The sequence below is a fragment of the Lissotriton helveticus genome, chromosome 1_1 (assembly GCF_964261635.1).
Source record: "Lissotriton helveticus chromosome 1_1, aLisHel1.1, whole genome shotgun sequence".
Classification (NCBI taxonomy): Eukaryota; Metazoa; Chordata; class Amphibia; order Caudata; family Salamandridae; genus Lissotriton; species Lissotriton helveticus.
Genome location: NC_136057.1, coordinates 1,441,987,048 through 1,442,012,976, shown reverse-complemented (window position 1 = coordinate 1,442,012,976; position 25,929 = coordinate 1,441,987,048). Strand labels below are relative to the sequence as shown.

Below are 25,929 nucleotides of genomic sequence, written 5' to 3'. Positions count from 1 at the left end.
GGCTCTCCGGCTTTTTTGGTCTCAAAGCTCCAGATCATCCAAAATGCGACTGTTCGCCTACTGTGCAATGTGCCATATAGAGAAAGTCCTCGGGCTCACATGAAGGAACTACATTGGCTGCCAGTAGCACAGAGGATTACCTTTAAAATTCTTACTATAGCTTTTAAAGCAGTTCATGACCTTGGTCCTTCTTATTTGAGAGACAGATTTTCCCGCTATGTCCCTACTAGGGCTCTGCGTTCTGCAGATGGTAATTTCTTAAGAGTACCTCGATTTCAGCGAGTTCGTTTGGGAGGCCAATCACTTGCTGTCACCGCGGCCAGGACTTGGAATATCCTCCCTCTCTCCCTGAGATTAACTGAAAATCTTGTGACATTTAAAAAGGCACTCAAAACATATCTTTTCAGAATGGCTTATTAATTTCTGTTCTCTTCTCTCCCTCTGGCCACATGCTTGTTTCTTCTTACGCGCCAGGACACTCTGGTAGTATTTGAGCGCGATATAAAACAGCTAAAATAAAAATAAAATAAATAAAGAAAATAAAGAAAAGAAAGTGTAGGCTTAAAGCTTCATCTAGAAGAAAAGCTGCACTGTTGCATTAATCTAGCAAATAAGGCGAGAATGCAGTACAGTGGCATTTGGCCACTCAGTTAATTTTTGACTCTAAGTAAGAGCTTTTATGTGCCAGGAACGAGGCCTGTCATGCCCCAGTTGTGGGGCCCTAGAACAGAAAGGCGCCACTGGGTCCCAACAGTGGTAGTTGAGGTTGTTTGCCACTGGTGTCCTAGGGTCTGTCTTACTATGGCTATACAAACTTATCCAAATACAGCTGTTTCGTCCATTAGCTTTCAGGTTAGCAATGGCATGCATTCAGTCATTTCAGAAAGGTAGTGTGGAAGGGTTTTTTTGGGGGTTGGGGGTCAAGAATTCAAATCTAACCAACCTACCAACAGACATAATAAAGTATTATCCAGCCCAATATTAGCCTGTTCTTTAATCACTTAGTGTTACAACATGTTCTTGAGGTTGTTTGGTTACAGGGTTCTATACCCCTATGGGACTGAACATAATGCCGATATCCCTAGGATGCCTGCTTGCTCCCTCATACTCGTGTAACACAGGCAAAAATATGGGTACAGGCATAGGCAAGACAAAGGCACACATCACAAGTGATTAACCCAAACAGTCTTTTGGCCCATCAATTCCATGATGGCAAAGCCTTGTTTTATCAGCAACAGTTTCCTCCCCTCATATTCAGACATCGGCTCTCATTTTGAGTAGACTGCGACTACTGCACCAGCTTCTCTCGGGTGGGGACCTTGTGCAGTAGCAGCAGGACATAACCCTTTGTCTATGGTGGGGACCCCAGGCTGCACAAGACAATTTGGTGAATATTTCTATAGGCAGCTCACGGTGGGAGCAGCAACTAGATTCAACCGGACCCTGCAGACTTTAGGTTAACACCGGCCTCACTCCTTTAAGCAGTCAGCTACTTCTAGGTGCCCCACACCCTGGGAACAGACTAGGATTCTCCTCCTTAAATATCTCTCCTTTGACCAGGCACTCTCCTTCCCTCTCTGAGCAGGCAGGTAGGCTTCTAGGTGCTTTGACAGACCCTCTGATTTTCCAGCAAGTTGTAGACTTCAGGTGATGAACCAGGAGCCCAGTAAGACTGGCTGACACCAACGCTGGTCCTCACAGTGCTCTAGGGAGCACTCCCTTCCTTGGTCATGAAGGACTTGCAATTTCTACTAAGTCGGGTGGTTGGGGTCCCAATTGTATACACAATTTCCAGAGAGGGTAGTGGATCCCCTGTCTCAGGCTTTCAGAAGTTGGTTCTCTTTCAAATGTCATTGTGCAGAGTGATGGTTCTCACAGCACATTTGTGGCTAGCTACAGAAGGAGTATCCAAAACATTGTTTGAGTTCTCTGCACCTGGCTGCTATTGGTCTCCCAAAGCAGTAATCCGAGAAAGACAAAAAGCAGGCCTTGTCCAGAAACTTTCTTATTTAAACACCAGAAACGGTTGTCCCATTATTTACATCTACCAAATGGCAGTGTTAAGAAGAACTAATTAACAGCCTTTTGCTAACATGGACCGGATGTACTAAACTCTGGTCGCAAAATTCCAGTTGCAATTTTAGACTAGAGTACTCATTTTAGACCCAACCTATGTATCAAAAGGTTAGTTTGCAAATGATCGAGTCCTCTTGGGAAGTCATTTGCCCAGAATCACAGGATGTTGAGCGTCGTTCCCGAGACTCAAACCCGGATAGCCAGCTTCGAGGTCGACCGCTCTAGCCGTAAGGCTACATCCTCTCCCGTTTAGTACATATGAAGAAGTATTTTTAAGATTGCAAATGGCCTTATTCCGCAAATCAGGCCATTTGTGACTACAAAAGTGCTTTGTACTTCTGGCCCACAGTTCTCAAGGAATTTCTAACGGTAGCCCTGTCTCCTTCCTCCTCACCTGTCTGGGTCTGCACACCCCATCTACAGCAATGCAGGGTATACACTTCCTCTGTCTGGGGAAGCTCTCCTCATTCTCCATATTGAGCCGTGCTAAACCAGGGGCATCCAACATTTATTCCACTAGCTCCAGTATTCTGTCTCATACAACACACCAAGTGCTACTGCCATACATGAGCCCCCCACACACCCTTACTTACGCAATCTGTAGACTGCACTGTCACTGACACAGAGAGAAAGGTCTCGTCACACTATAAATTCACAAAACACGCTATACTGCTGCTGCCACCACCACTGTATGTGATATACCCAGGGCAAGGACTGTAATCCATTGATAAGTATAAGTAATGAAAGGGTTTTACTGAGAGGAGTCAGAGTTAGGTAAGGGAGAATTATCAACTGCCATTGCTAGACAGATGATGCCCAGACTCTTCAAGTATAGTGGTTGACTCTGCAAGCCTGGAAGGTCCCAGTGCAGCAGAGGGGGCAAACGGGGTAGCTACATGGAGCAATCAAAGAAAACATATGGAGCACATCATAACAGACTCATGATTTGTGTCCACCTGTCAGGAAAGATAAGCAAGTGAAACAGCGCACACAAAATCGAGTCATAGTGGCTCAGATTAAAGTGCCTTAATAGAATTTTGACCCAACAGCATTCCATTGCATTTTGTTACATGCCTTGATCTTGTACTGATCATTTCTAAAGCGCAAGTGGTGTGGTGTTTCTCTCACCGATACAGGTGCCTTGACACAAGCCATCCGCAACTTCGCCAAGAGTTTGGAGAGCTGGCTAAGCAGTGCCATGATGAATATTCCAGAAGAGATGGTGCGTGTGAAGGTGAGACACTCCCCTTATGCCATCTGATATCCTCAGCCCCTATCTTCCAGCAGTGTTTGACCTGTGCTTTCCCCACAGGTGGCAGCGGCTAGTGCCTTTGCCCAGACACTGCGGAGGTACACATCCCTTAATCACCTGGCCCAGGCGGCCCGGGCAGTCCTTCAAAACACAGCGCAAATCAACCAGATGCTGAGTGACCTCAACCGTGTGGACTTCACTAATGTGCAGGTAAAAGGTCCCCTGGTGCGGCCTCTATACTTATATTGCCTATAGTGGCTGGGTGTGAGGTGGCACTGTTCACTTTTTTCTCCAAGCCCACCACACCAGGATGGTATGAAGGGATTTTCTGTGGTACTTTCTTTATGGTGAACTCTGTGGTAGTTATCTTCTTTCACTGTGTACCACTTTCTCCCTCATATAAAAACCTCATAGGCTGGGTACAAGGTGCTCAAGCTTGATGCTTTTTCTATCCGCAAGGTGCAGTTAGTGGTAATGTCTTACCTGGAGTTGGCTTCTATCCATGCATTAACTGAGTATTCAAAGTACCCTGGTGTGGTTCTTTCTTCCCATGTTGACTTCAGTAGCTAAATACAGCATTAGATCGTTCATATATTCACATTGTTGAATCATTTGTCGTTGTCAGGCTTGGGATCCCTAGTGATTTTAAATAACATTAAACATGTTAAAGTGGCCATAGGCCACAACAGTTGTGTTTGTTCATTAGTACATCCACCTCATTTGAATCAACCTGAATTTCAGTCAATTCTATGAAAAAAGTTCTAACTCCCATATTTCCCCTAAAGGCCATAATAGCGCAGGTTTCTACGTGAAGAACCTGAGCCGCCTGCAGGTCCTGCAGAATGCTGCGGCGCGGCTGGTTCTCAAATTACCCAGAAGAGCATCATCTAAAGCTGCGCTCCAGGCCCTGCACTGGCTCCCGGTGAGAAGCAGGGTGGAATTTAAAGCACTATGCACATGCCACCGGATTGTTAACGACAGGGCTCCCCTCCCTCTGCAGGGCCTGCTAACACAATACGAGCCCCCCCCCCCGTGATCTCAGATCTTCCGGCTCGGGGCGCCTATCCATTCCTAAGGTATCTAAAGTGCAGATGGGCGGTAGATCCTTTAGGTATCTGGCGGCCTCAAGCTGGAATAAACTTCCTGTGGCACTGCGCCTGGAACCTTCAGAGCGCACCTTTAGAGCCAAGTTAAAAACCTTCCTATTTGCCCGGTAGTTGGGTCCCTGTCCCGGTATTTTCCTAGTAGCACTTGCCTCTTAGCGCGGGGACACGCCGTGGTGCGTCACCAAGCACTCTATAAGACCGCCTATTATTATTATTATTATTACGGCACATCTCTGTGAAATCTCTGCTGTAACCTTTCATTGACATTGACTTGATATTTTCTGGTGTACCCTGGAACTTTCCCACCCCTGTTTGCAACATTCAGTGAACTGTAAGCTGTTTCTTGGGTACATTTCGGGAAGTTTTCAATTTTTCTGGACCAGGGAGACATATCCTGTGTCACCAACTGTCATCATGGTTTACAGAGAGAAAACATCTCTATTCAAATCCTGCTCTACACGTGGTCAGAAGAAAATCTACAATGAGGACGCATATGACCAAATCTATTTACTGCCTTTATCCAGTGCACAAGCCTTCAAGCTGTGAGATTTGCAGCACCTTCCATTCAAAGACACTGAAGGATATGTCCTGAAAAAATTAAGAATACCCTTATTCTAAGGGGGATACTCTCATACCTGGGGAGGGAGGAGGGGAATAAGGGGGATGGGGGGGAGGATTCCAGTGAAAAGTGCTTCACCAAGCACTTCCACAAAGAAGGTGAAAAAACAGAAACATGAAGATTTCCCAGAGATGGGCTTACATTCTAAAACACCTGCAGTCACCACTCAGCAGAAAAAGACTGCAGTATCTCCAGGCAACATGAACACCAGCCTGCACGAGAATCAGTGTGACAGTCCAACTCCTTGGATGTCCCCAGCGAGCTCCAGCTTCCTCTGGTGACTTCAGTGGCATCGTAGTCGATGGCAAAGAAGAAATCGCTGACGACCAGACCCTCAATGACAACACAGTTGAAGACCAGACCCTCTTCTAAGGTGATAGTACAATCAATGTCACGACCTTCATCGACAACACCCTTGACACTGACATCACTGTCGCCAATAGTAACAATTTTGTTGTCAAGATCACTGTTGATGACCAGACCCACTTCAACAGCACCAAGAATGTCACTACTCCAGACTTCGGCACCGTTGATGTCACTACTCCCAACATTGACGATGACCTCATCAACATTGTCAAGTTTTTTCTATGCCGTCACTTTTTCACCATGTGACAGAAAGCCTCCCCAACCATATTCTGGATTCTGAATTGGAAGGTGAGTTCAGCGACCAGGACATCTCTGAAACAGATTTTAGACATATGCAGTCGGATTTCTGTTATGTCCCCAGGTTTGAAGGAGGCACATTAGATGATCAGAGTTATCACGAATATGATTACCAGCCACAGACGTTTGCAGCTGACTACCCTTAGCCCTGTGTACATCATCGTGGCTATACGGACATTAAAGTGTTGCAGGTACCTGTTGTGTTTTTCACAGCCCTGCAACAGATGATGAACAATTTTCAAAGACCAATCCCTCAACAGCCATCTATGTCCGCCCTTCTTTCCACTGGCACCTCCACCACCACCTTCAATACTAGCACCCTCTACACCACCTACTCCCCCTTTACCTCCAACGAATCAGTCTCCAAGACCCATGGCACCTAAACTGGTCCCAAAGGGGATGACGGAGGGAGCGTTGGAGCAGATCAAACACTCACTGATCTGGGTTTACTCCATCATCATTCTTTAGCTCACTCCACCACCCCAGTTCAGACATGGACACATGCAAATCAGCCTGACCCTGTGCCTCATGGGAACAGTCCAGCCCGAACTGCCAAGCCATGTCTTCCCTGGACCGGAAACAAGCATCCTGGGACCGGTTTCTGGCTAATCATCCGTCATCAGCCAGGCTAGCTTGAATCCAGTGGCAAAGTGAGCAAGGGACCCATGTCTGGGCATACCCTGCCAACTTAGGGCGAACAAAGCGATACCAAAGGGGATGATGGACGGAGCGTTGGAGCAAATCAACTGGGGGTGAGTGGTTGATTTGCTCAAGCGCTCCGTCCATCATCCCCTTTGGTATCTCTTTGTTCGCCCTAAGTTGGCAGGGTATGCCCAGACGTGGGTCCCTTGCTCACTCTGCCACTGGATTACAAGGTAAAAGAGGGTAAGGTACAAGGGGAAATGCGATGCCTGGTCGGCGAGGATGATTGGGTTATTCATTTGAGTAACTTATATAGGAGTAAAGATTTGAAGAAGATCCTGGAATTAAGACCTGAGGAGCTAGAACAATTAAAGCGGCACTTTTCTTTTCAAAATATAAAAAAAAGATTCAATCTTTAAAGCTAACTAAAGCTGCAGGACCAGAACATCTACCTGCAATTATTTTAAAAAATAGGTCAGATTGGTGGGCAAGCTTCTTAAAAACAACCTTCCAACAAATTCTTGTTGCAGTGTTTTTCCCAGAGAGTTGGAAGGGGCAATCATGAGACCCGTTTATAACAAGCACTGGCATAGCCAATAGGGCCCGCTTTTTTGACCTTGTAAGAATTTAGTTATGCAGAATAATATCAATGGTGCAACAATATTAATTGTTGCATGGCTAAACAGTTATGATGTCCCCAAGGCGAGACCTATTGGCTATGTTAATGTTGTTTTTTGGGGGGTATTATGCGCCTGAGTAACTCATATACAAGTTCCAGGCACCATCCCGGGTACGTGTCACCGCGGTAACCCTCCGTGCAGAATTCAGACATGCCTTGCTGATTCACACGATCAGAACGGGGCAGGCGCAAACAGATACTTTGCGGTCTAGTCCCACTGAGATTTGTCCGATTGTAGTTCCGGGTTAAACCTCACCGGAACCGCTTCAGGTTTTTCATCTCTTTAACTCACAGCTGCTAAGGGTGACGCTCCGGTCACACACGTACACCGCACAAGCGGCGGGAAAATTAAGCCAATTAAGTACAGCATAAATACCGAGAGCTCCCGGCTGCACATTAACCACGGAGCCGTGAAGGGGACGATCGAACGAGGTAGTATCCTGACTGATGTAAGTACGACATAGCCGCTTCTACGAGGCCACTCCTGCTGGAACCAAGTGAGTTTACAACGCATTCCTAATGCAGGTATTCTCCTTACAGAGTGCAAATAGCACGGGGTCCCCACCGTCCTGAAGGCTCATGACGGACTTCTGGATAACAAGTATGCGAACATTTTCTTGTGCTGACAACTTTTTTCATTCAAAGTAAACCCGCAGGAACTAATAGGAATTGACCCACATAGAGTGTGTGTTTTATGTTATGTGTTGTGTGTGTCTAGTATTTGTCCCCTTTTTTACAGGTCACTGCACCAGCACTTATTTCCTCAAGGTTATCATTAGACACTGAATATATCACTTTTACAGGTCACGAACTTCACGTCTGGAGTATTTCTACCCACCTGATGTTTTTTTCCGTACATTTTTGTGTTTCCTTTTCAGATTGATACAAAGGTATTACCTTGTCATAGTACAATTGAACATAATAGGCATATTTTTCAACATTTATTCATTATTTCTACACATAATATTTCCTGTGTATGGACGGTATTATACTGTCCATGTGAGTAGGGTAGGGATCTGTGTACCCATCCTGAAGAAGTAGCAGCACGATTCGAAACATGTTGACACACATAGGAGGTTTTGTACATTAATACATCACACCTCCACCTCACCTTTTTAACAATACCGGCATGGAGGCCTATTAAATCCTTTTCATTCCTCACATGCTAGGTATTTTTTAACACTCACTCATTTATCCACTCCTGACCCTACCACTCACCCCCTCGCACACTACACATTGTGGTTACATCAGTGCCCCCGCGTACTCGCTGGTTAGTAGCACGGGAGTTCCATAGAGGGGCGCGAAGACCCCTATGATGAAGCATGAAACCAAGGGCCCTTTTGGTTGGTGTGTGAACGGTATTTAAAGAACACAGTACGCTTCCCACCCATGTAGAAAACGCATCCAACCCAAGACCATCTATCTTCTATCGCCAATCTCTTGTTGGTGGATTCAATTTGTTTATTAATATCTTGTATCTCCTTATCTTATCAGTTAGCTAACAAACAACCCCCTCACTGGCCTAAGACTCATTCCACGAGAGGTAAAGCCGCCACTACGGCCCTTCTCAGGAATGTACCCATTCAAGAGATATGTAAAGCGGCTACATGACGTTCGGTTCACACCTTTGGTCACCATTACTGCCTAGATTCTGATACCCAGGCGGATGCCCGGTTTGGGCAAGCGTCCTTGAAGAACTTGTTTAGTTAAAATGTTGTTCAGAGTGTATCTGCTAAACCGGTGTTCGTCCGCAGGATTCTGGGGATGTGCTTGCTACTCTATTCAGTGCTTATGACTATTGATGAGTATCCCCTAGAAGAGAAGGATGAGTTACTTAATACTAGTTCGCTTCCAGGGGTATACTCATCAAAGTCATAAGTGAAACCTCCCTCCATCCTGGACGAATACAGTGGTTATAGCAGCACTATATTTCCTGATGACCACTATACAATGTAATACGCCGTTAAAAAGACCTGACATAACTGTCAACTGTGGTGCATGATGGGAGCCTGGAGGTCCTGGACGTCTTAAAGGCACGGCGCCAGTTTTTTTATGTGCTATCTATATGCAGCCTTCTGGGCTAATCAGCCTGCTATCACCTTGCCTTTTTCTTTAAAAATAAAGGCTGTGTTCAAACAAGTTAAGAGTACATTTCTCTACATCTTGGAAATGTTGTAATATGTGTTTTATTTTAAATGAAAAAATACAATGCAATAGTGGCATATTTTAGCCTAATTTGATATTTAGGCTGCATATATGTGTGTGTGTACATATATATATATATATATCTCACAACGCTGCTCCTGGAACTTCCCTTCCTCCATCATGACGCGTTTCAGCCTCATTCGGCCTTGTTCACATGACATGCTATGGAGTTACCATGCTGTTTTTAAAGTGACAGTGTGCGTGATATTGTATTTTCATAGACATAAACAACAAATTTTGAATGCGTGTTTACGTTCGTGCAATTTCACAAATCCAATGTGCAACATACTGCCATAAATAAGACTTTAACTTATTTAAAAACAGATTAAAATAATAACATTAATTTGATAGAATAATTTAGGTAAAATACCCATTTCATTATACTAAAAAACATTTTTCTAAAAAATCACCCTTCATAGATAAAACACAATAATTTAAATTGAAAAACCCTCTCAATTGTAGGTCTCCATTGATTCTTTACGGACATGTTGAGTGCAATAATGGCATGCGATTATTCAACCCGCTATTTGTATAACTTTATGATTAATATCCTTTCACACTTTCCACGGGTTACATGATTATTCCTTTGCCTAGCATGTTGGATTAGGTCTCTTGTTTTGAATAGCCATCCCACATTTGTTACACTCATTCGACCTATGGATGAATTGTGTTATACCTTGCTTGACAGATTTTTTTACCATTATTAAGGTGCGCACATTGAAAATCGTTGCCGCTTTCACCACATACTTGCATTTCTTTATATGTTGAACGTCCTAAAAAAAAGTGCAAGTGCTAATATATACATGTGATCAAGGCCTCTGTGAAGGCCGAAACGTCATGCTGAGGTGTGCCATCTTCCCGACGAAATAAATTACACTGCTCACCTGCACTTGGGTCTCCTCTCTTCTTCTGCGCTGCGGTATCCAGGATTGGGCTCCAGGCGAGAGTGGCAGGGACTGTTTCATATATATATATATATATATATATATATATATATATATATATATATATATATATATATATATATATATATATGTATGTATATTACCTACTGGCGGTCGCCAGTAGGTAGTTATAGTTAAGATTGTTTTCCATAGGAAATCCGCAACATTCTATTGGGAATAACTTTGGCGCCGAATGAGGGATCTGCCTGTAATTTCCCTTAACTTAGCCTTGCTGCGCTCCGCTCCTTCCCTGAAAGTTTCGGGGGGATCCGTCAAGCGGGGGCCGAGATAAAAGGGGGGTCCCAAAACGTGTTTTCCCCATGTTAATTTCCATAGGGCGGTTGGACTCACTTTTAGTCCGAACGGCTGAATGGATTTCCACCAAACTTGGCAAAATTGGAGGGACTGGTACCCCGATGTGCCTTTGCTATGTCTCAAGATATATGCTCCAGTGGTTTTTACGAAAATTAACTTTGAAAAAATATATATTGGGCTACATTGGGCTATATATATGTTAGAGCCCAAATGTAGCCCGATGTAGCCCAATGTAGCCCAAAGATGGCCACCAGAGTAAAAAAAAAAAAATTGTAGCACAAATATCAGCCAGATGTAGCCCAACTATAGCCCAATGGCTGAATGTCCCAGAGTGTTCTAAAGAACAACTAGAACACTAACAGTCTTACTTATGACAAAAGTATGGCACACCTGAAGTCATCTTGATTGGAATAAAGTGGTAACACTTAATACATTTAATTTGAAAAGGAACAAAATGAGGGGTTTCATTTTGCCATAGAAATTTGTTATATATATATATATATATATATATATATATCCAAAACCACCTTCGCAGGCAATGAAAACGCACTCGAGAAATTCTTCCTTTCACAGTTGTTTATTGCACCATTGACCGTGATCAAGCCGTCTGCAGGCGGTGAAACGCGTTGGTATCTGCAAGAGCGATGGTGCAATAAACAACTGTGAAAGGAAGAATTTCTCGAGTGCGTTTTCATTGCCTGCGAAGGTGGTTTTGGATATTATTTCGGCAGGGCTCTGCCGAGGAAAACGCACCGGTGACAGAGCGCCAGGGGTCACCTAAGCTGAGCCAAGTTGTGGAGATATATATATATATATATATATATATATATATATATACACTGAAAAAACCATAGGTTTCACACCAGTTATAGGTAGGAATTAGCATTTAAAAAACCTATTAAATTCACTGAAAAAACCATAGGTTTCACACCAGTTATAGTTAGGTGGAAATTTTACTCGCATAAAACCATTGAAATTCCCACGTTATAGTTAGTTGGACTCACTATAACTTGCACGTGCAATGCACTGCTGATGACGTCACATATTACATCACTCATGACATGGTCAGTGACATCACTCATGACATCACTCATGACATCTCAAATGACATCACTGATGACATCATCCAGTGAATGTGTATCTTTCTGAAAAATAAATATTTTTTATATATGTATATCTAAAGGTTGATGGAAAAATAAATGGGTAAATAAATGTCTAAATGGATTTTTTTTTTGTAAAATTGATTGGTTAACTGACTTATTAAATGTATCTTAGTGAATACATATATTAGCGAGTAATGTTTAAATATTTAAATATCTGTATCTGTGTCTCACTTTGTGTATAAGTGGCTGCATGGGTTGGTGAGTAGCTACATGAGTGTGTATATGGGTTATTAGTTGTTTTTTTGAGTATCAGTATCAGTGTCTGTATGGTTCGGTGGGGGATATTACTTAGAGCACAGATGCATGAATGAGTGACTCACTATTTGTATGTATTTTGAAGACAGCATGTGTGCAAGACTGTATGGGTGGATGATTGTGTGTATGGGTGGGTTAGTGAGTATGTGTTTTTATAATTGATTGTTTAAGAGAGTTGTGGTAAATAAATAAATAATACCCTATTTTTGAATGTATAAATGAATAACAGATAGCTCAATAAATAAGAGTCAAAATTCGAGGTAGTAGGAGTTTCGCAGGTTTATTACAGCATAAAGGACAGGAACAGGACAACCTGCATAGGAATAGGATGGCAGGGCCCAGCAGCTGCTGGGGCTGGATCTGGGATGAGCGCGCTAGCATTTAATAACAATACACAAGCATATATAGTAAAACAGTTGCATTACAGTACATATGATAGGCGGAGCAGTGGGTGGAGCAAAGGGTGTGACGCGTAGCAGTCGCGAAAGATAAGGGTGAAAAGAGGTGTAACAGGGCGTATACATGGACATGTTATGCAAACGTAACAGAATATGTCATGAATGGGGCGGAAACCATGGAGGGGGCTACCTAAGGAGCCGGGACCTCTAACCTGATGGTGCGCGCAAACTAGCAATGACGTATCACTAGGAGAAGCTGGGGGCTATGAACTCTGTGCTTGGAGCAGAGACTGAAGTCTGGAGAGTCAGGGCGACATGTACCTAAGCAGTATCTAGTATCTGATGTTTAGAGAACATGTTGATATAAACTAGAAGTTAGGAGAGGAAAGGCTAACTTGATTCTAAGACTGGACCAGGCATTATTCTACATGTAGTGCGTGATGAAGAATATTAAATGACCATTAATACAGTATTTCTCTAACGTGGAGACGTGAAGGCTAGACAATGACGGAAACTATTGATGCGATTCAGTAGCTTAGGAATGCAGAGAAGGAGGACTGAACTGATAACTGGAACTATAACATACTTTTGGCAGACTCAGAGGCTGAGCCAGGCTGAACCGGGCACTGTGAGGCAGGAAGTAAGTGAAGGGTTTCAGGAGACAGGAGCTGAATCAGGTGTCCAGGCCCTTTTGAGGCCTAGAAACGGGGACTTTATAATGGAATAACGTACACACTGAGAAACGTGGCAACGTAGCTTTACATAGGCCTGATATTCGTAGTATTCACGAGGACTAGAAACTGGCATATTAGAGATGGACACAACTATAATTGCGTCATTAATCGAACATGGGGAATGCATATGCATATTTAATCATGCACACATAACATATGATGGATGACACGTAGGGACACAGAACATGGCAAAATTTACTTTTCCACATTCCCTCCTTGTCACTACGTTTCCATCAGGAAACATCAATATTCATGATACCATCTATCATTTCATACAGTATCATTTGCTCGTCTCGAATTATCCTGGAACGGGATTTAGAACGGGGCTTGGGACTAGGAATACAAGAGGTAGCACAAATGCCGCAAATCGCAGGGCCACATTGTATACAGAGACAGCAGCTGAATATGATCGCTACTGCAATACCTAGGAAGGACAATATTTTCCATCCCCATGCGGAAATTATATTCCAGAACCAACCGGACCATGTCCAGGTGCCTGGATCTTGGTGTATCAGATGGGCAATTTCATGGAGTCTGGTTATAGCTGAATAAACAGACGGCGCGTTATTTGGAATGAAAATGCAGCAACTAGATCCGATGACTCTACAGGCCCCGCCCCTATCGGCCAGTATGACGTCAAGGACGAGACGATTCTGTAAAACGACAAATCTCATAGCAGATTGCTCTTCAGTTAAATTACCTAGAGCAGAGGCAGTCTCATTTACTACAGCTTCGAGGGTTCTGGTTAACCTACGGATTAGCTTACTATTCTGGATAGGTCCTATAAAGAAGAAGAAACCTCTGTTGAAATCTGTATACTGTTCTAGAGCAGTTTCAGTATAATCGACAATTGGGGACTCCCTTCTATGTCTAACGTGTACTAGATGTGTGTTTCTATGATAATCAGGTGGGGCTAGAAAAACTGGTGGCAGTAGGAAGGCAATGTAACAGGTTCCCTCCCAACCGAGGGGCAGACTAACATATGCAGTTTGACCACAAATAAAATAAGAATGACGTGAAGCTTTGAAGATAGATTTCCCACTGTCACTATACTTGACAATAGTAGTACAATCACTATGTCCTACATGTACGGAACCATTATTTCGGACACATAATTCACCTCTGACTGGCAGTACTGAAATAGCAGGTAAGTCTGGAGTAGTATCAGACTGAACATTCAGGACCATGAAATTCGAAGAATAATTACCTAAATTATACACTTCATTTTCTAGATCTAAACCTGTTCGGTGAGGGAGACCTTGCTTGTCTGGGAAACATGTACTGTTAAGAAAAGACATATCTGTTGAGGATGACGTTAACGTGGACCATGCTCCACACGAACCATTATGTGAGAATGGATAAGGAAAAAGTGGCAGAACTCCCTTCGGTATCTGGAAAGGGGGGAGTCGACCACACACCCAACAATTAGTGGCATTGCTGGACTGGTGTGAGTAATGTAACATGCGGATGAATGAGTTATTTCGCATAGCGAGGCGGTAAGAGAGTTCATGAGGAGGCAGATCACTAAACGTGTGCTCTACTGTAGCATTAGCAGACTTATTTACATGAAGAACTGGGAAATACAAGAAAAATGCATAACTGGTGCAGGAAATCATAATGCTGAGAAATAATATGAAACATAGAAAAATGATACATCGGATTGAGTTTTGACTAACTCTCTCACTATGGGGGTCTATTTTATACATGTCAGAAACAGTCTAACCGTTTCACCTAGGGGAGGACTTAGACAATCAAACTGACTGACTTATTTTACTAGACCGGAGTTTGAGTTTATACTCCTGTTGCGGAGTTTTCTCTAACAGGGAAGGGTTTGTAGCAATGTCTTTTGCGGGACAGTCCTTGAGATCAATATTTTGGCAATCCTTCAAATCCTGGGAAACGTTCTTTAAGACGGGTTTCAGTCCATTAAATTGTTTTACATGAGAAAGGTGCACCCAGCCTTTGCGACCTTCCAACTTCACGGCTGTACGGGTGGTGAGGAGGACCTGTCGGGGCTCTTTCCAGCGAGGCTCCAGCGGACTTGATCTGTCGAAATTCCTCACCAATACCATGGATCCTGGAACGATTTCATGCGGTGCCACCTCGGTATTGTCTGGAAATGCGGCGGCAACCTGTGAACGACATGAGTTGAGGGCAGACATCAAGGAAGCTAGGTAATCTGTCAGCATATTACTTGAAACATCGGTAATACTTCGGGGTCTAGGAGTACCCCACATATTTGGGGGGCGGCCGAATACGACCTCATACGGGGACAGACCTGATCTGGAATGTGCGACCATGCGCATATAAAATAAAGCGACTGGCAGAGCTACTAGCCAGTCCACACCTTTCTCTTTACATACTTTAGCGATACGGATTTTCAGAGTCTGATTATGTCTCTCTACAAGACCGGCTGCTTCAGGATGGCGTACACAATGAAACTTCCACTGGTACCCTAACAACAGGGAAACATGCTTCATGAGTTCAGATGAGAATGGCTGGCCGTTGTCAGAATATACGACTCTAGGGAGTCCATAACGGGGGAAGAACTCACGAACCAACTGCTTGGCAGTGGTCGCGGCTGTGTAATCTGGGACCGGATATGCTTCTGTCCACCTGGACAAAGCGCATACAACTACAAGGACATACTTGAAACCTCGACATCGCTCCATCTGAATATAATCCATCTGGAGGACTTCAAAAGGGTGGTCAGGGGGCTGGAATCCACCTTGTTCCACCGGGACACTTTTACCTGGATTAAACTGACAACATATCATACAGGTACGGACTTTCTGCTTGGCTGCAGCTCGTAAATGCTTGTTGAACCAAATGTTCTGGATACTGTCTAACATAGCTTTTTCTCCTAAATGTGCTGGACTATGTGCGGTATTAATAATGACTTGAACCATAGAGTCGGGGAGAAACCATGTGGCTCTACCCTTCGTTAACCATCCTTGATCTGTCTGGACCCCTCCTTGTTCGGACCATTTCTTGATTTCTTCGGGAGTAGCATGTAACTGGATATCTATGACATCTTGTGTAGGGTCCTTAACTGTCATGCATGTAATCGGATCTGGAGTGTGTGTCATGTTAACTGGAATGTCTAGAGTCTGTGTTGTGAGCTTGGCTGTGCGATCTGCTAGATCGTTACCTTGAGAAATGGGGTCAGTAACTTTCGTATGTGCTTTGCACTTCATGATAGCGATAGATGTCGGTAAATGTATGGCATCTAACAGAGCTTGAATAAGGAGACCATGCTGAATCTTGGTTCCATGAGAAGTCATGAAACCTCTCTCCTGCCAGAGCACTCCGAAGTCGTGTACAACTCCAAATGCGTAACGTGAATCTGTGTAAACATTAACTTTCAAGTTCTTGGCGTGTATGCAGGCTTGTGTCAGAGCAACTAGCTCTGCTGCTTGAGCGGACAGGGTGTCAATGCGGTGTGTCTCAATAACTTCAGTATCAGTAGTCACTGCATACGCGGCGACTAGTTCTCCTGTACTTGTTCTCATACATGAACCATCCACATAAAGTGTCAGGTCGGGGTCTGGTAACGGAGTATCTGTCAGATCTTGTCTTGGCTTTGTCGTAATGTTAACTACTTCCACACAGTCATGTGTGGCTGGATTCGAAGTAACTGATGGTAACAGTGTAGCAGGATTTAAAACGTTGCAGCGTCTGATTTCTATGTGTGGCTGGAACAGTGTCAATTCATAACCTGTTAAACGTGCAATCGTCAAGTGCTGAGTTTGTGTTCGGTTTAAAAGAACTTCCACGGAATGTGGAACTTGTACTGTCAAGGAGTGTCCTAAGACTATGGAATCACTTTGTCTGATAGCTAGTGCTGTGGCTGCAACTGACTTGAGGCACGCAGGCAGAGCCTGGGCTACAGGATCTAATGTGCTCGAAAAATAAGCACAGGGCTTGTATTGTCCTGCTTGATCTTGTGTGAGAACAGATAATGCTGTACCTTCACGTTCAGTAACGAAAAGTGTAAAAGGCTTACTGTAGTCCGGTGTCGCTAGAACTGGAGCTTGGCATAGGGCTTTCTTTAACTCATTGAAACTAAGTGTATGTTCAGATGACCAAGGGAGGACAGTCGATACGGCTGCCTCCTGTGTCGTTAACTGTATCAGTGGCTTGGCTAGAAATGCATACTGAGGAATCCATTGTCGGCAGTAAGAAGTAAGGCCAATAAAAGCACGTACCTCCTTCTGGGTCTTGGGCTGAGGAAGACTCGCTATTAACTGGATACGGTCTGGTGTCAACTGCCTACCCCTCTTGGACAGTAAGTGTCCTAAGTAGACCACTTGCTGGACACAGAATTGAAGCTTAGAAGGGGACACCTTGTGCCCCATCTCGGCTAGGAAATACAGAACTGTCAGTGATGCTCGCTCGCAAGCACGTTCAGAACGGGCTGTGATCAGTAGATCATCGACATACTGGAGCAGGGCAGTGTCAGTTGGCATGTGAATGTTGTCTAGTTGTCTCTTGAGTGCTTGACTGTAAATACTAGGACTTTCTGTGAAACCTTGAGGAGCGCGTGTGAACATATAGCTCCTTCCATTTAAACAAAATCCGAAAAGGAACTGGCTGTCTGGATGAATAGGAACACTGAAAAATGCGTTCTTGAGGTCTATGACAGTGAAGAACGTGGCTTCGGAATCAATGGCTGTCAATAGGGAAGAGATGTCTGGGACAACTGGGTACTGCGGAATAATACATTTATTAAGCTCTCGTAGGTCAATCACTAATCGATATACTGGGGGTGCATTTGGATCAGTACGTTTCATGACTGGAATGATCGGAGAATTACATACATTGGAGTCAGTTTCTACAACCACTCCTTGAGCCATGAGCTCGTCAATAATTTTGGATAAGGCTGCTACAGCCTCAGGTGGCAATCTGTACTGTCTGATCCGTGGTAACACTACACCTGGCTTGAGAGTCACACGATAGGGTGTGATTTGCATGTAACCTACATCAGTTGGACCTTGCGCCCATAAGTGCTGCGGGACATTAGACAGTCTTGAATCAAAATCTCGTAATACATAGTGACCCTTAAAGTCACGTAGGAACAATCGTATTCCCTCTGGGGAACAGCATATAACTGCACCTAACTCTTTCAGTGTTTTAATGCCTAATAGATTTTCTGGACATGACTTAGTAAGTAACAGATCAGTAGTGCGGGACAATGGACCTACTTCTAGAGAAACTGGTTTTGAAATCTCATTTACGATAGGTTTTCCTGAAAATCCAAGGGAAACATTTCTTGAGCCTGAGAGCGGAGCCCCTGGAACTTCGGCGTGACTAATTGTGGTCCTACTTGCCCCTGTATCAATCAAAAACTTTCTGTCTTTCCCTAATACTTGACTGTGAACATAGGGACCTTCTTGATCTACAGGTATCTCGATGAGAGGCAAGCCTACCTCCCTCTCTAGGCTGTTTCATGAATACTGCTGGTACTCTGGATACTCAGACTGTGCATACTGGTACATCTGCTGTGTAACGTGCTGTGTTGCAGCAATAGGCTGCGGTGCGGTAACTGTCTGTGGTGCATTCTGTGGCTGAGGAATCTGTGAAACTTGTTCTTGTCTAGGCGGACGTGGTCTTTCTTTAGTCTTACCAGTAGCTATGTTGTGTTTCAGAACTGCACACTCATTTATAAAATGACCTGGCTGTTTACAATAATTGCAGTTCCCTTTAACGGGAGCTGCAGGATGACTGGCTTGATTCGGACCCCTCTTCTGACTGTCTTGAGGAACAGATTGTGCAACTAGTACTTTCATTTTCGTGTCTTTCATACGTTTTCTTTCGTGTTCTTGTTCTTCTCTGATTCTATTCTGGTGGTATTGAAGCATCTGCAACATCTGGGACGGGGTATTAGCTTGCCAGGTACTTTCGACTTTTAAAACTCGATTTTTAATTTGTGGGCTTGAATTCTCGACTAATTTAGTAACAAAAAGGTGAGGGTATGACTCACTACTTGTCTTGAGGCCACTGTTGATGCTAAAACATTTTTCAAATCTAGAATAAAAATCACTGATATCTTCGTCTTGTTTCTGTTTACAGGCTGAGATTGCATCCCAGTCTTCTTTTCTAGTTGTCAATAATCTGGGTAAAACTTGTATTAATAATTCCGGTAATTCTTTACATTTATCTCCAAGACCGGTACCTGGTACTCGTGCCTTATCTTCAGCTTCTAGAACTGCCCAATCGATCTTTTTCTCCCCCACCTCCCATTCTTTTTCCTTGAGCTTTTCATACACCCCTGCGGGCAGCAGAACCTTTAACATTTTAATTATATCTGGATACGTGTATTCTCCCATACGGAGCATGTCTTTTAATTCTCTATGGAACCCTGCTGGATCTTTGTCATGACAGGGAATTAATTTCTTCATCTCGAGGAGTTCCATCTTTGTAATCGGAGTGTAAACAAACACTCGTTCTAGTTCGCCACCCGTTCCTCTGACTGGGTGGACTTCTCGTAACGGATTCTGTCTCTCCATGTAAAATGGTTTACCTTCTGGGGGTGAGACATGAACAAAATGCGGGTTCAGAAACGTTCTATATTTGTGACGCTGTTCTAGAATGACACTAATTAAATCGGTACCTAAACCTTTCCATCTATACTGGAGTAACTCGTTCAGGACATCATGTAACGGGCCTGGATCAGAGTGTTGACCCTCATACAAAGTAATGAGGTGCTGAATCATATACATACCCACCAGTCGTTGTTCGGCTGGGGGCATTTTCAGAAACATCTGTGCCACTATTTCGTCTGGAAAAGTGGTAGAATCAGTAATCCATCGGACTGCTGATCGGGCTAGTTCTTGTTCATGCATGGTACTTAACTCACTGTAACCGATTCGTGATTTCAAAATGTGATCGGTAGCTTGAAACACTTGTTCTAGTGAACCTTGTGCTGGATGATGAAAAATAGACTTGTGTTCTAGGCGTAAATGGCGATCTGGAAATCTAGATTTTCCTACATACGCTATTCTGGCGGGATTCTCGTCCTCTACCTCTTCAGTATCAGAGTTACTTTCTTTCTCGCTTACTTGTGCTGCTTTACGTTGTTCGTGTATCTTTATTATTTCTCTACGGATTTTCTTGTACATACTCTCCATAGCACCGACGGTCTTGTGCTTACCCTCGGCTATATTATCACTCCACCTTGTCAGGGTTCTCATTTCTGCCGGATCTTTAGACGGGTAATCTTGTTCTCTTATTAGACAATTGATCAGAAACTTTAATATCATGAGCTGGATCTCGGCTTTCCTTTGAGACATGGCCTCGCTAATACTTTCTGGATCATCCCCTGTACGGATGAAACGATATATTCTGTCTAGATCTTCTTTCATATTCGGTAAGGTGACTAGATACTCGGCCACCTTTCTTACGCGGAATGAATATAAAACCATATTATCCTCGCCTGGGACTGGATCATAGCCGCATTCGGCAAGGGATTTTCTTATTTCTGCTACAGTCTGATGTCTGGGCGTACGCTGTGATGCTTGTGCATGTAATTCGGCTGTCGTTAAACGCTTGTGTGGCGGCGGGGTTTGAGGAGTACCTCCCCCTGCGGCCCCTAAACTAGAGTCGTCTACTGAGGCTCTTCGTCCTGGCAGAGTGGGAAATGGAAATGCAGGCTGGACTTGTATGGCGGGCTGGACCGGGGGTACCGTAACAGGTACTCCGGTGTCTGGAGGAGCGGGAAGTGCCTGATTTACAGGGACTGGCGGAGCGCGAACAGGATTTGCATATTCTGGGACTGTGTCGTCCAAATAGGACGAAATAAAAATATCAGCTGCGGTCTGTTTGTGACGTAGCTTGGTCGGAACTAATGGTGGCGGGAAATTACTGGATGCCTCTGGGGTCGCTTTTGGCAAGCCCTCGGCAAAGAGAGGATACATACCCCTAATAAGGGCATGCCTCTGTCTGTCTGACTGTTCGGCTTTGACTTGTTCACCTATCTCGATTAGTTCTTTTTCTTGTGCTCGTTCTAAGGATTCTCTACTTAATTCTGACTTTCTGATTTCCTTTTCAGTTCTTTTATGAGCTTCTTTGCGCCATAACTCGATGGCATCTTTCTGTGACTGTCTGGCTTTCTTTTTCCATAATGCTTCTTCTACTCGCATGATGCATTCAGCATCCCATGTACCCGATACGGGCCATCTATACTTTTCTTCTAACTGTTTGGTATACTCTACCCATAAATCTAGATACAATATGGCGTTTATGCCATGCTTCTGATACATAAAATGACCTGGACTGTCCCTAGGCGGAACTGGAACTGCTGCTTCCAGCAGACCCTTTCTGGTTTTTAACTGACGTAATTTCGAAAAGAGCGGCATGACTGAACTATAATCTAGACACAATACAATACACAATAAACACGATACTTATTCCCCATTCATACCACGACATTAAAATACATGAAGAACATTTAAAAATAACAATTCGAACAGAATACTACCTGGAATACGGAACACAGAATACATGAATTTTCTCGAGAACAGAACTGACTAGAACAGGAACTAGATGCACTGCTGAAACAGTACGAAACTTACCGGTCTCATAAAGAGACACGTCAGGACCCGCATCCACCGAAGTGGACACTTCGTTTGTGGGTCTGTGTACCACCAACCCACGGACCAGAGTCAATTAGATCGACCCTGTCTAGATACCACCCCAGTAACGGTACTCACCGGGCAGCAAGAACGGAAGGCCTCGGACTGGACTGGACTGCTACGGCGACGGACGACGAACTTCGGACTTCAGTTACGGGTGGACCTCCGGATACCTCGGACCTTGGACTCTCGGCTTGGGCTCTGGTCGGGACTCGCCGCGTTCCTCCACCGTCTCGTTTGGATGCTGGACCGCCTCCTCCGTCTCCTCCGTGGGCCTGAGGGATACTTGAAGCAGAAATATCTGCCGGTGCGCAGAAGAGTTCCGTCACGACTGCAGAGGGTCAGGGGGTCGGCGTGGCTTCACCGACGCGTGGGGAAAGGGCAAGTCCCTGTTCGGGCGCCATTATGTGGTAAATAAATAAATAATACCCTATTTTTGAATGTATAAATGAATAACAGATAGCTCAATAAATAAGAGTCAAAATTCGAGGTAGTAGGAGTTTCGCAGGTTTATTACAGCATAAAGGACAGGAACAGGATAACCTGCATAGGAATAGGATGGCAGGGCCCAGCAGCTGCTGGGGCTGGATCTGGGATGAGCGCGCTAGCATTTAATAACAATACACAAGCATATATAGTAAAACAGTTGCATTACAGTACATATGATAGGCGGAGCAGTGGGTGGAGCAAAGGGTGTGACGCGTAGCAGTCGCGAAAGATAAGGGTGAAAAGAGGTGTAACAGGGCGTATACATGGACATGTTATGCAAACGTAACAGAATATGTCATGAATGGGGCGGAAACCATGGAGGGGGCTACCTAAGGAGCCGGGACCTCTAACCTGATGGTGCGCGCAAACTAGCAATGACGTATCACTAGGAGAAGCTGGGGGCTATGAACTCTGTGCTTGGAGCAGAGACTGAAGTCTGGAGAGTCAGGGCGACATGTACCTAAGCAGTATCTAGTATCTGATGTTTAGAGAACATGTTGATATAAACTAGAAGTTAGGAGAGGAAAGGCTAACTTGATTCTAAGACTGGACCATGCATTATTCTACATGTAGTGCGTGATGAAGAATATTAAATGACCATTAATACAGTATTTCTCTAACGTGGAGACGTGAAGGCTAGACAATGACGGAAACTATTGATGCGATTCAGTAGCTTAGGAATGCAGAGAAGGAGGACTGAACTGATAACTGGAACTATAACATACTTTTGGCAGACTCAGAGGCTGAGCCAGGCTGAACCGGGCACTGTGAGGCAGGAAGTAAGTGAAGGGTTTCAGGAGACAGGAGCTGAATCAGGTGTCCAGGCCCTTTTGAGGCCTAGAAACGGGGACTTTATAATGGAATAACGTACACACTGAGAAACGTGGCAACGTAGCTTTACATAGGCCTGATATTCGTAGTATTCACGAGGACTAGAAACTGGCATATTAGAGATGGACACAACTATAATTGCGTCATTAATCGAACATGGGGAATGCATATGCATATTTAATCATGCACACATAACATATGATGGATGACACGTAGGGACACAGAACATGGCAAAATTTACTTTTCCACAGAGTAAATATGTTTCCCTTTCTGTAGAAGTATGTGTAGTGGTGTGTATATAGCAGTATAATCAAGTAAATGGTTTTTTGATAGTTTATTTGCATGTGTGAATTTGTGTGTGAGTAACTATATGGATGAGTATTAGTGTGTAACAGGATGTATAGGTGTATGAGTACATATGATGAGTAAGTACATGCATGAGTGACTATGTAGAACTGTTGGTGAATGAGTGGATGTGTATGTAGATGTTGGAATTACCTAATAAGTTGTTGTAATTGGTATTGGTTTCTCCTTTTTTAAGAAAATGTTAGTTTCTATTTTTGATTATGTGTGTCAAAGGTTATTTTATGCTGATAGGAGGTCTGCCACTTTGTCACAAGGATGTTGTCTGCCACTTTGTCACAAGGATGTTGTCATCAGTGATGTCATTTGAGATGTCATGAGTGATGTCATGAGTGATGTCACTGACCATGTCATGAGTGATGTAATATGTGACGTCATCATCAGTGCATTGCACGCGCAAGTTATAGTGAGTCCAACGAACTATAACGTGGGAATTTCAATGGTTTTATGCGAGTAAAATTTCCACCTAACTATAACTGGTGTGAAACCTATGGTTTTTTCAGTGAATATATATATATATATATATATATATATATATATATATATATATAATTTTGTCCCTTGAAACAGTATATAACATGTATATGAGCAAACTGTCATGTTACACAGCCAGGGAACCAGATTAGTAACAACGCACAGTAGTCAACACAAACGAATTAAAACCATAATCAACTCCAACTGGCCCATCAAAACTGATGCAATTTTAGGAGATCTTACTCCGCTTGAGCCCTCTGTTAGTTTTAGGAGAGCTAAATCCATGCGTAACTCATTAGTCAGGAGCAGTTCGGAACTACCAGTCGTGGACTGTAAATCAAAGAAAACCTGGCTAGCTCTGAAAAATGGGTTTTATAGGTGCAGTTCCTGCCAAGCGTGTAAGTTCAGCATTAACACAACCCAGTATTCCTCCATATTTGGTTCAACCGCCAACCAACTCAAAGGGATATACAACTGCCGCACGGAATTCACGGTATACATTTTAATCTGTGCCTGCGGCCTACAATACGTAGGCAGTACTAAATTGCAGGTACATGTGCGAATTCTGCAACACCTTAGGGCCATTGTCAATTCCGTCATGTCCTACCCAGTGGCCAGGCACTTCTAGACAGTCCACAACAAGGTCCTAAGTAGCCTCAAGTACTTCGTCATAGGGGTGGTTCCCCCCCCTTAAAAGAGGAGGGAACATCGAGAAACTCTAGCAGAGGTTGGAGTCCAAATTCTTTCTGGAGGTAGACACTCGTACACCCAGTGGACTTAACAATGGGGAGGAACTGCACAATTTTCTATAGTTTTAAATACTATAGAAATGCCTTTGTAGGTACGCCTTTAAAAAATGTAGTCTGGCTGAATCAACATGGAGCTATGTTTTGAGACAAGACATGTTTTAAATGCAACTATTCTGCTGCCAGCATTCCCAGCCCCTGGTAATAAGGGTTTTTAATTTAGCGCTTCAGCACTTTTAGGAACACTTAGGCACTTTCTATATTTATCTTAGGCAATATGGGTTATATACTAGATAGGTCCCTGCCTTTAATGCAAGAGGAAAGGTATTGACCATAGCCTGTCATACAGGTTCAGATTCGACTTTGTATTCCGAACAATTTGGTATTAATTTTTCAAATACAGTTAACATGCACTTAGCACTTTAATAATTCTCTATTAAGAGATAGGCACCATTTTCACTCTGGAACTACATATAGTTGGGCTCCAATATAGGGTCCAATGAAATGTTAAGTACCACAACAAGAATAGCCAACGACATAGCATGTTAACCTGTAATAAGGTCAAGATCAGCCAGACAATGCATTTAAGCTAGTATTAAAACATCATGAATTTGACATTATTACTATATGTTCTTGATTTTTAAAGTAGAAAGTATACATGATACCTGAAAATCAGTTTTTACAAATACTTTGTCGAAAATAATGAAATCTAATTTAGGCTATACTATGTTTTATTTACACATGCACTTTTTATAACATAAAATATGGAAAGTTTTATACTTACATGTATTTTTCTGTATAATGACCACAATAGTCTGTTGTCCATAACCATGCCTGCTTTCATCACGTGGTGTTTACTGCACTTAAAATGTTAGATCTGGAGTGTGCCTCGTTATGTGAACAAGCCCAGCGAGGTGGGCGAAACTTGTCATCCTGTCATCTAATTTCTAAATAAACTATCTCTAACAGCACGAAGTGGAGTCCGTGTCCCCGTTTCCTGTGAAGCATTGTGGCATGAATCCTTCATTTACATATATATGTATATATATAGATGTATGTTTTACAGGACTAGTCCTTAGTTGTTTGTTGATCATGCATTAATCAGACCCCCCCCCAGGATATTGCGGCAAAGATTAGCAAATTTTGCGGCAAACAAAAATGAAATTTAGCAGCACAAAAATTGAAATTTAGCGGCATTATTGTAGCACTTTATTTTACTCTTAATCATTCCACTTTAAAATAGGCATGTTTAAAGTGTCTGAGTATTTGTTTGCTATGCTAAGTCCCCGAGTCCTGTAATGGCTGGCAGCAACATTTTCCGGATGTTGCTGCCAGGCAATCA

At 43.5% G+C, this 25,929-nt stretch overlaps 1 protein-coding gene across 7 annotated transcripts in view; it reads left to right on the top strand.

Moving 5' to 3' along the window:
• The window catches only part of RFX1 (regulatory factor X1), a 529,043-nt gene that overhangs the window by 432,588 nt on the left and 70,526 nt on the right, over window positions 1-25,929 (top strand). For all 7 annotated transcript variants that reach the window (XM_078685660.1, XM_078685656.1, XM_078685642.1 and 4 more), the window contains 2 exons: window positions 3,213-3,310; window positions 3,389-3,538. In XM_078685660.1, coding sequence (XP_078541786.1) covers window positions 3,213-3,310; window positions 3,389-3,538 — 248 coding nt within the window. The remainder of the gene's footprint in view (window positions 1-3,212; window positions 3,311-3,388; window positions 3,539-25,929) is intronic.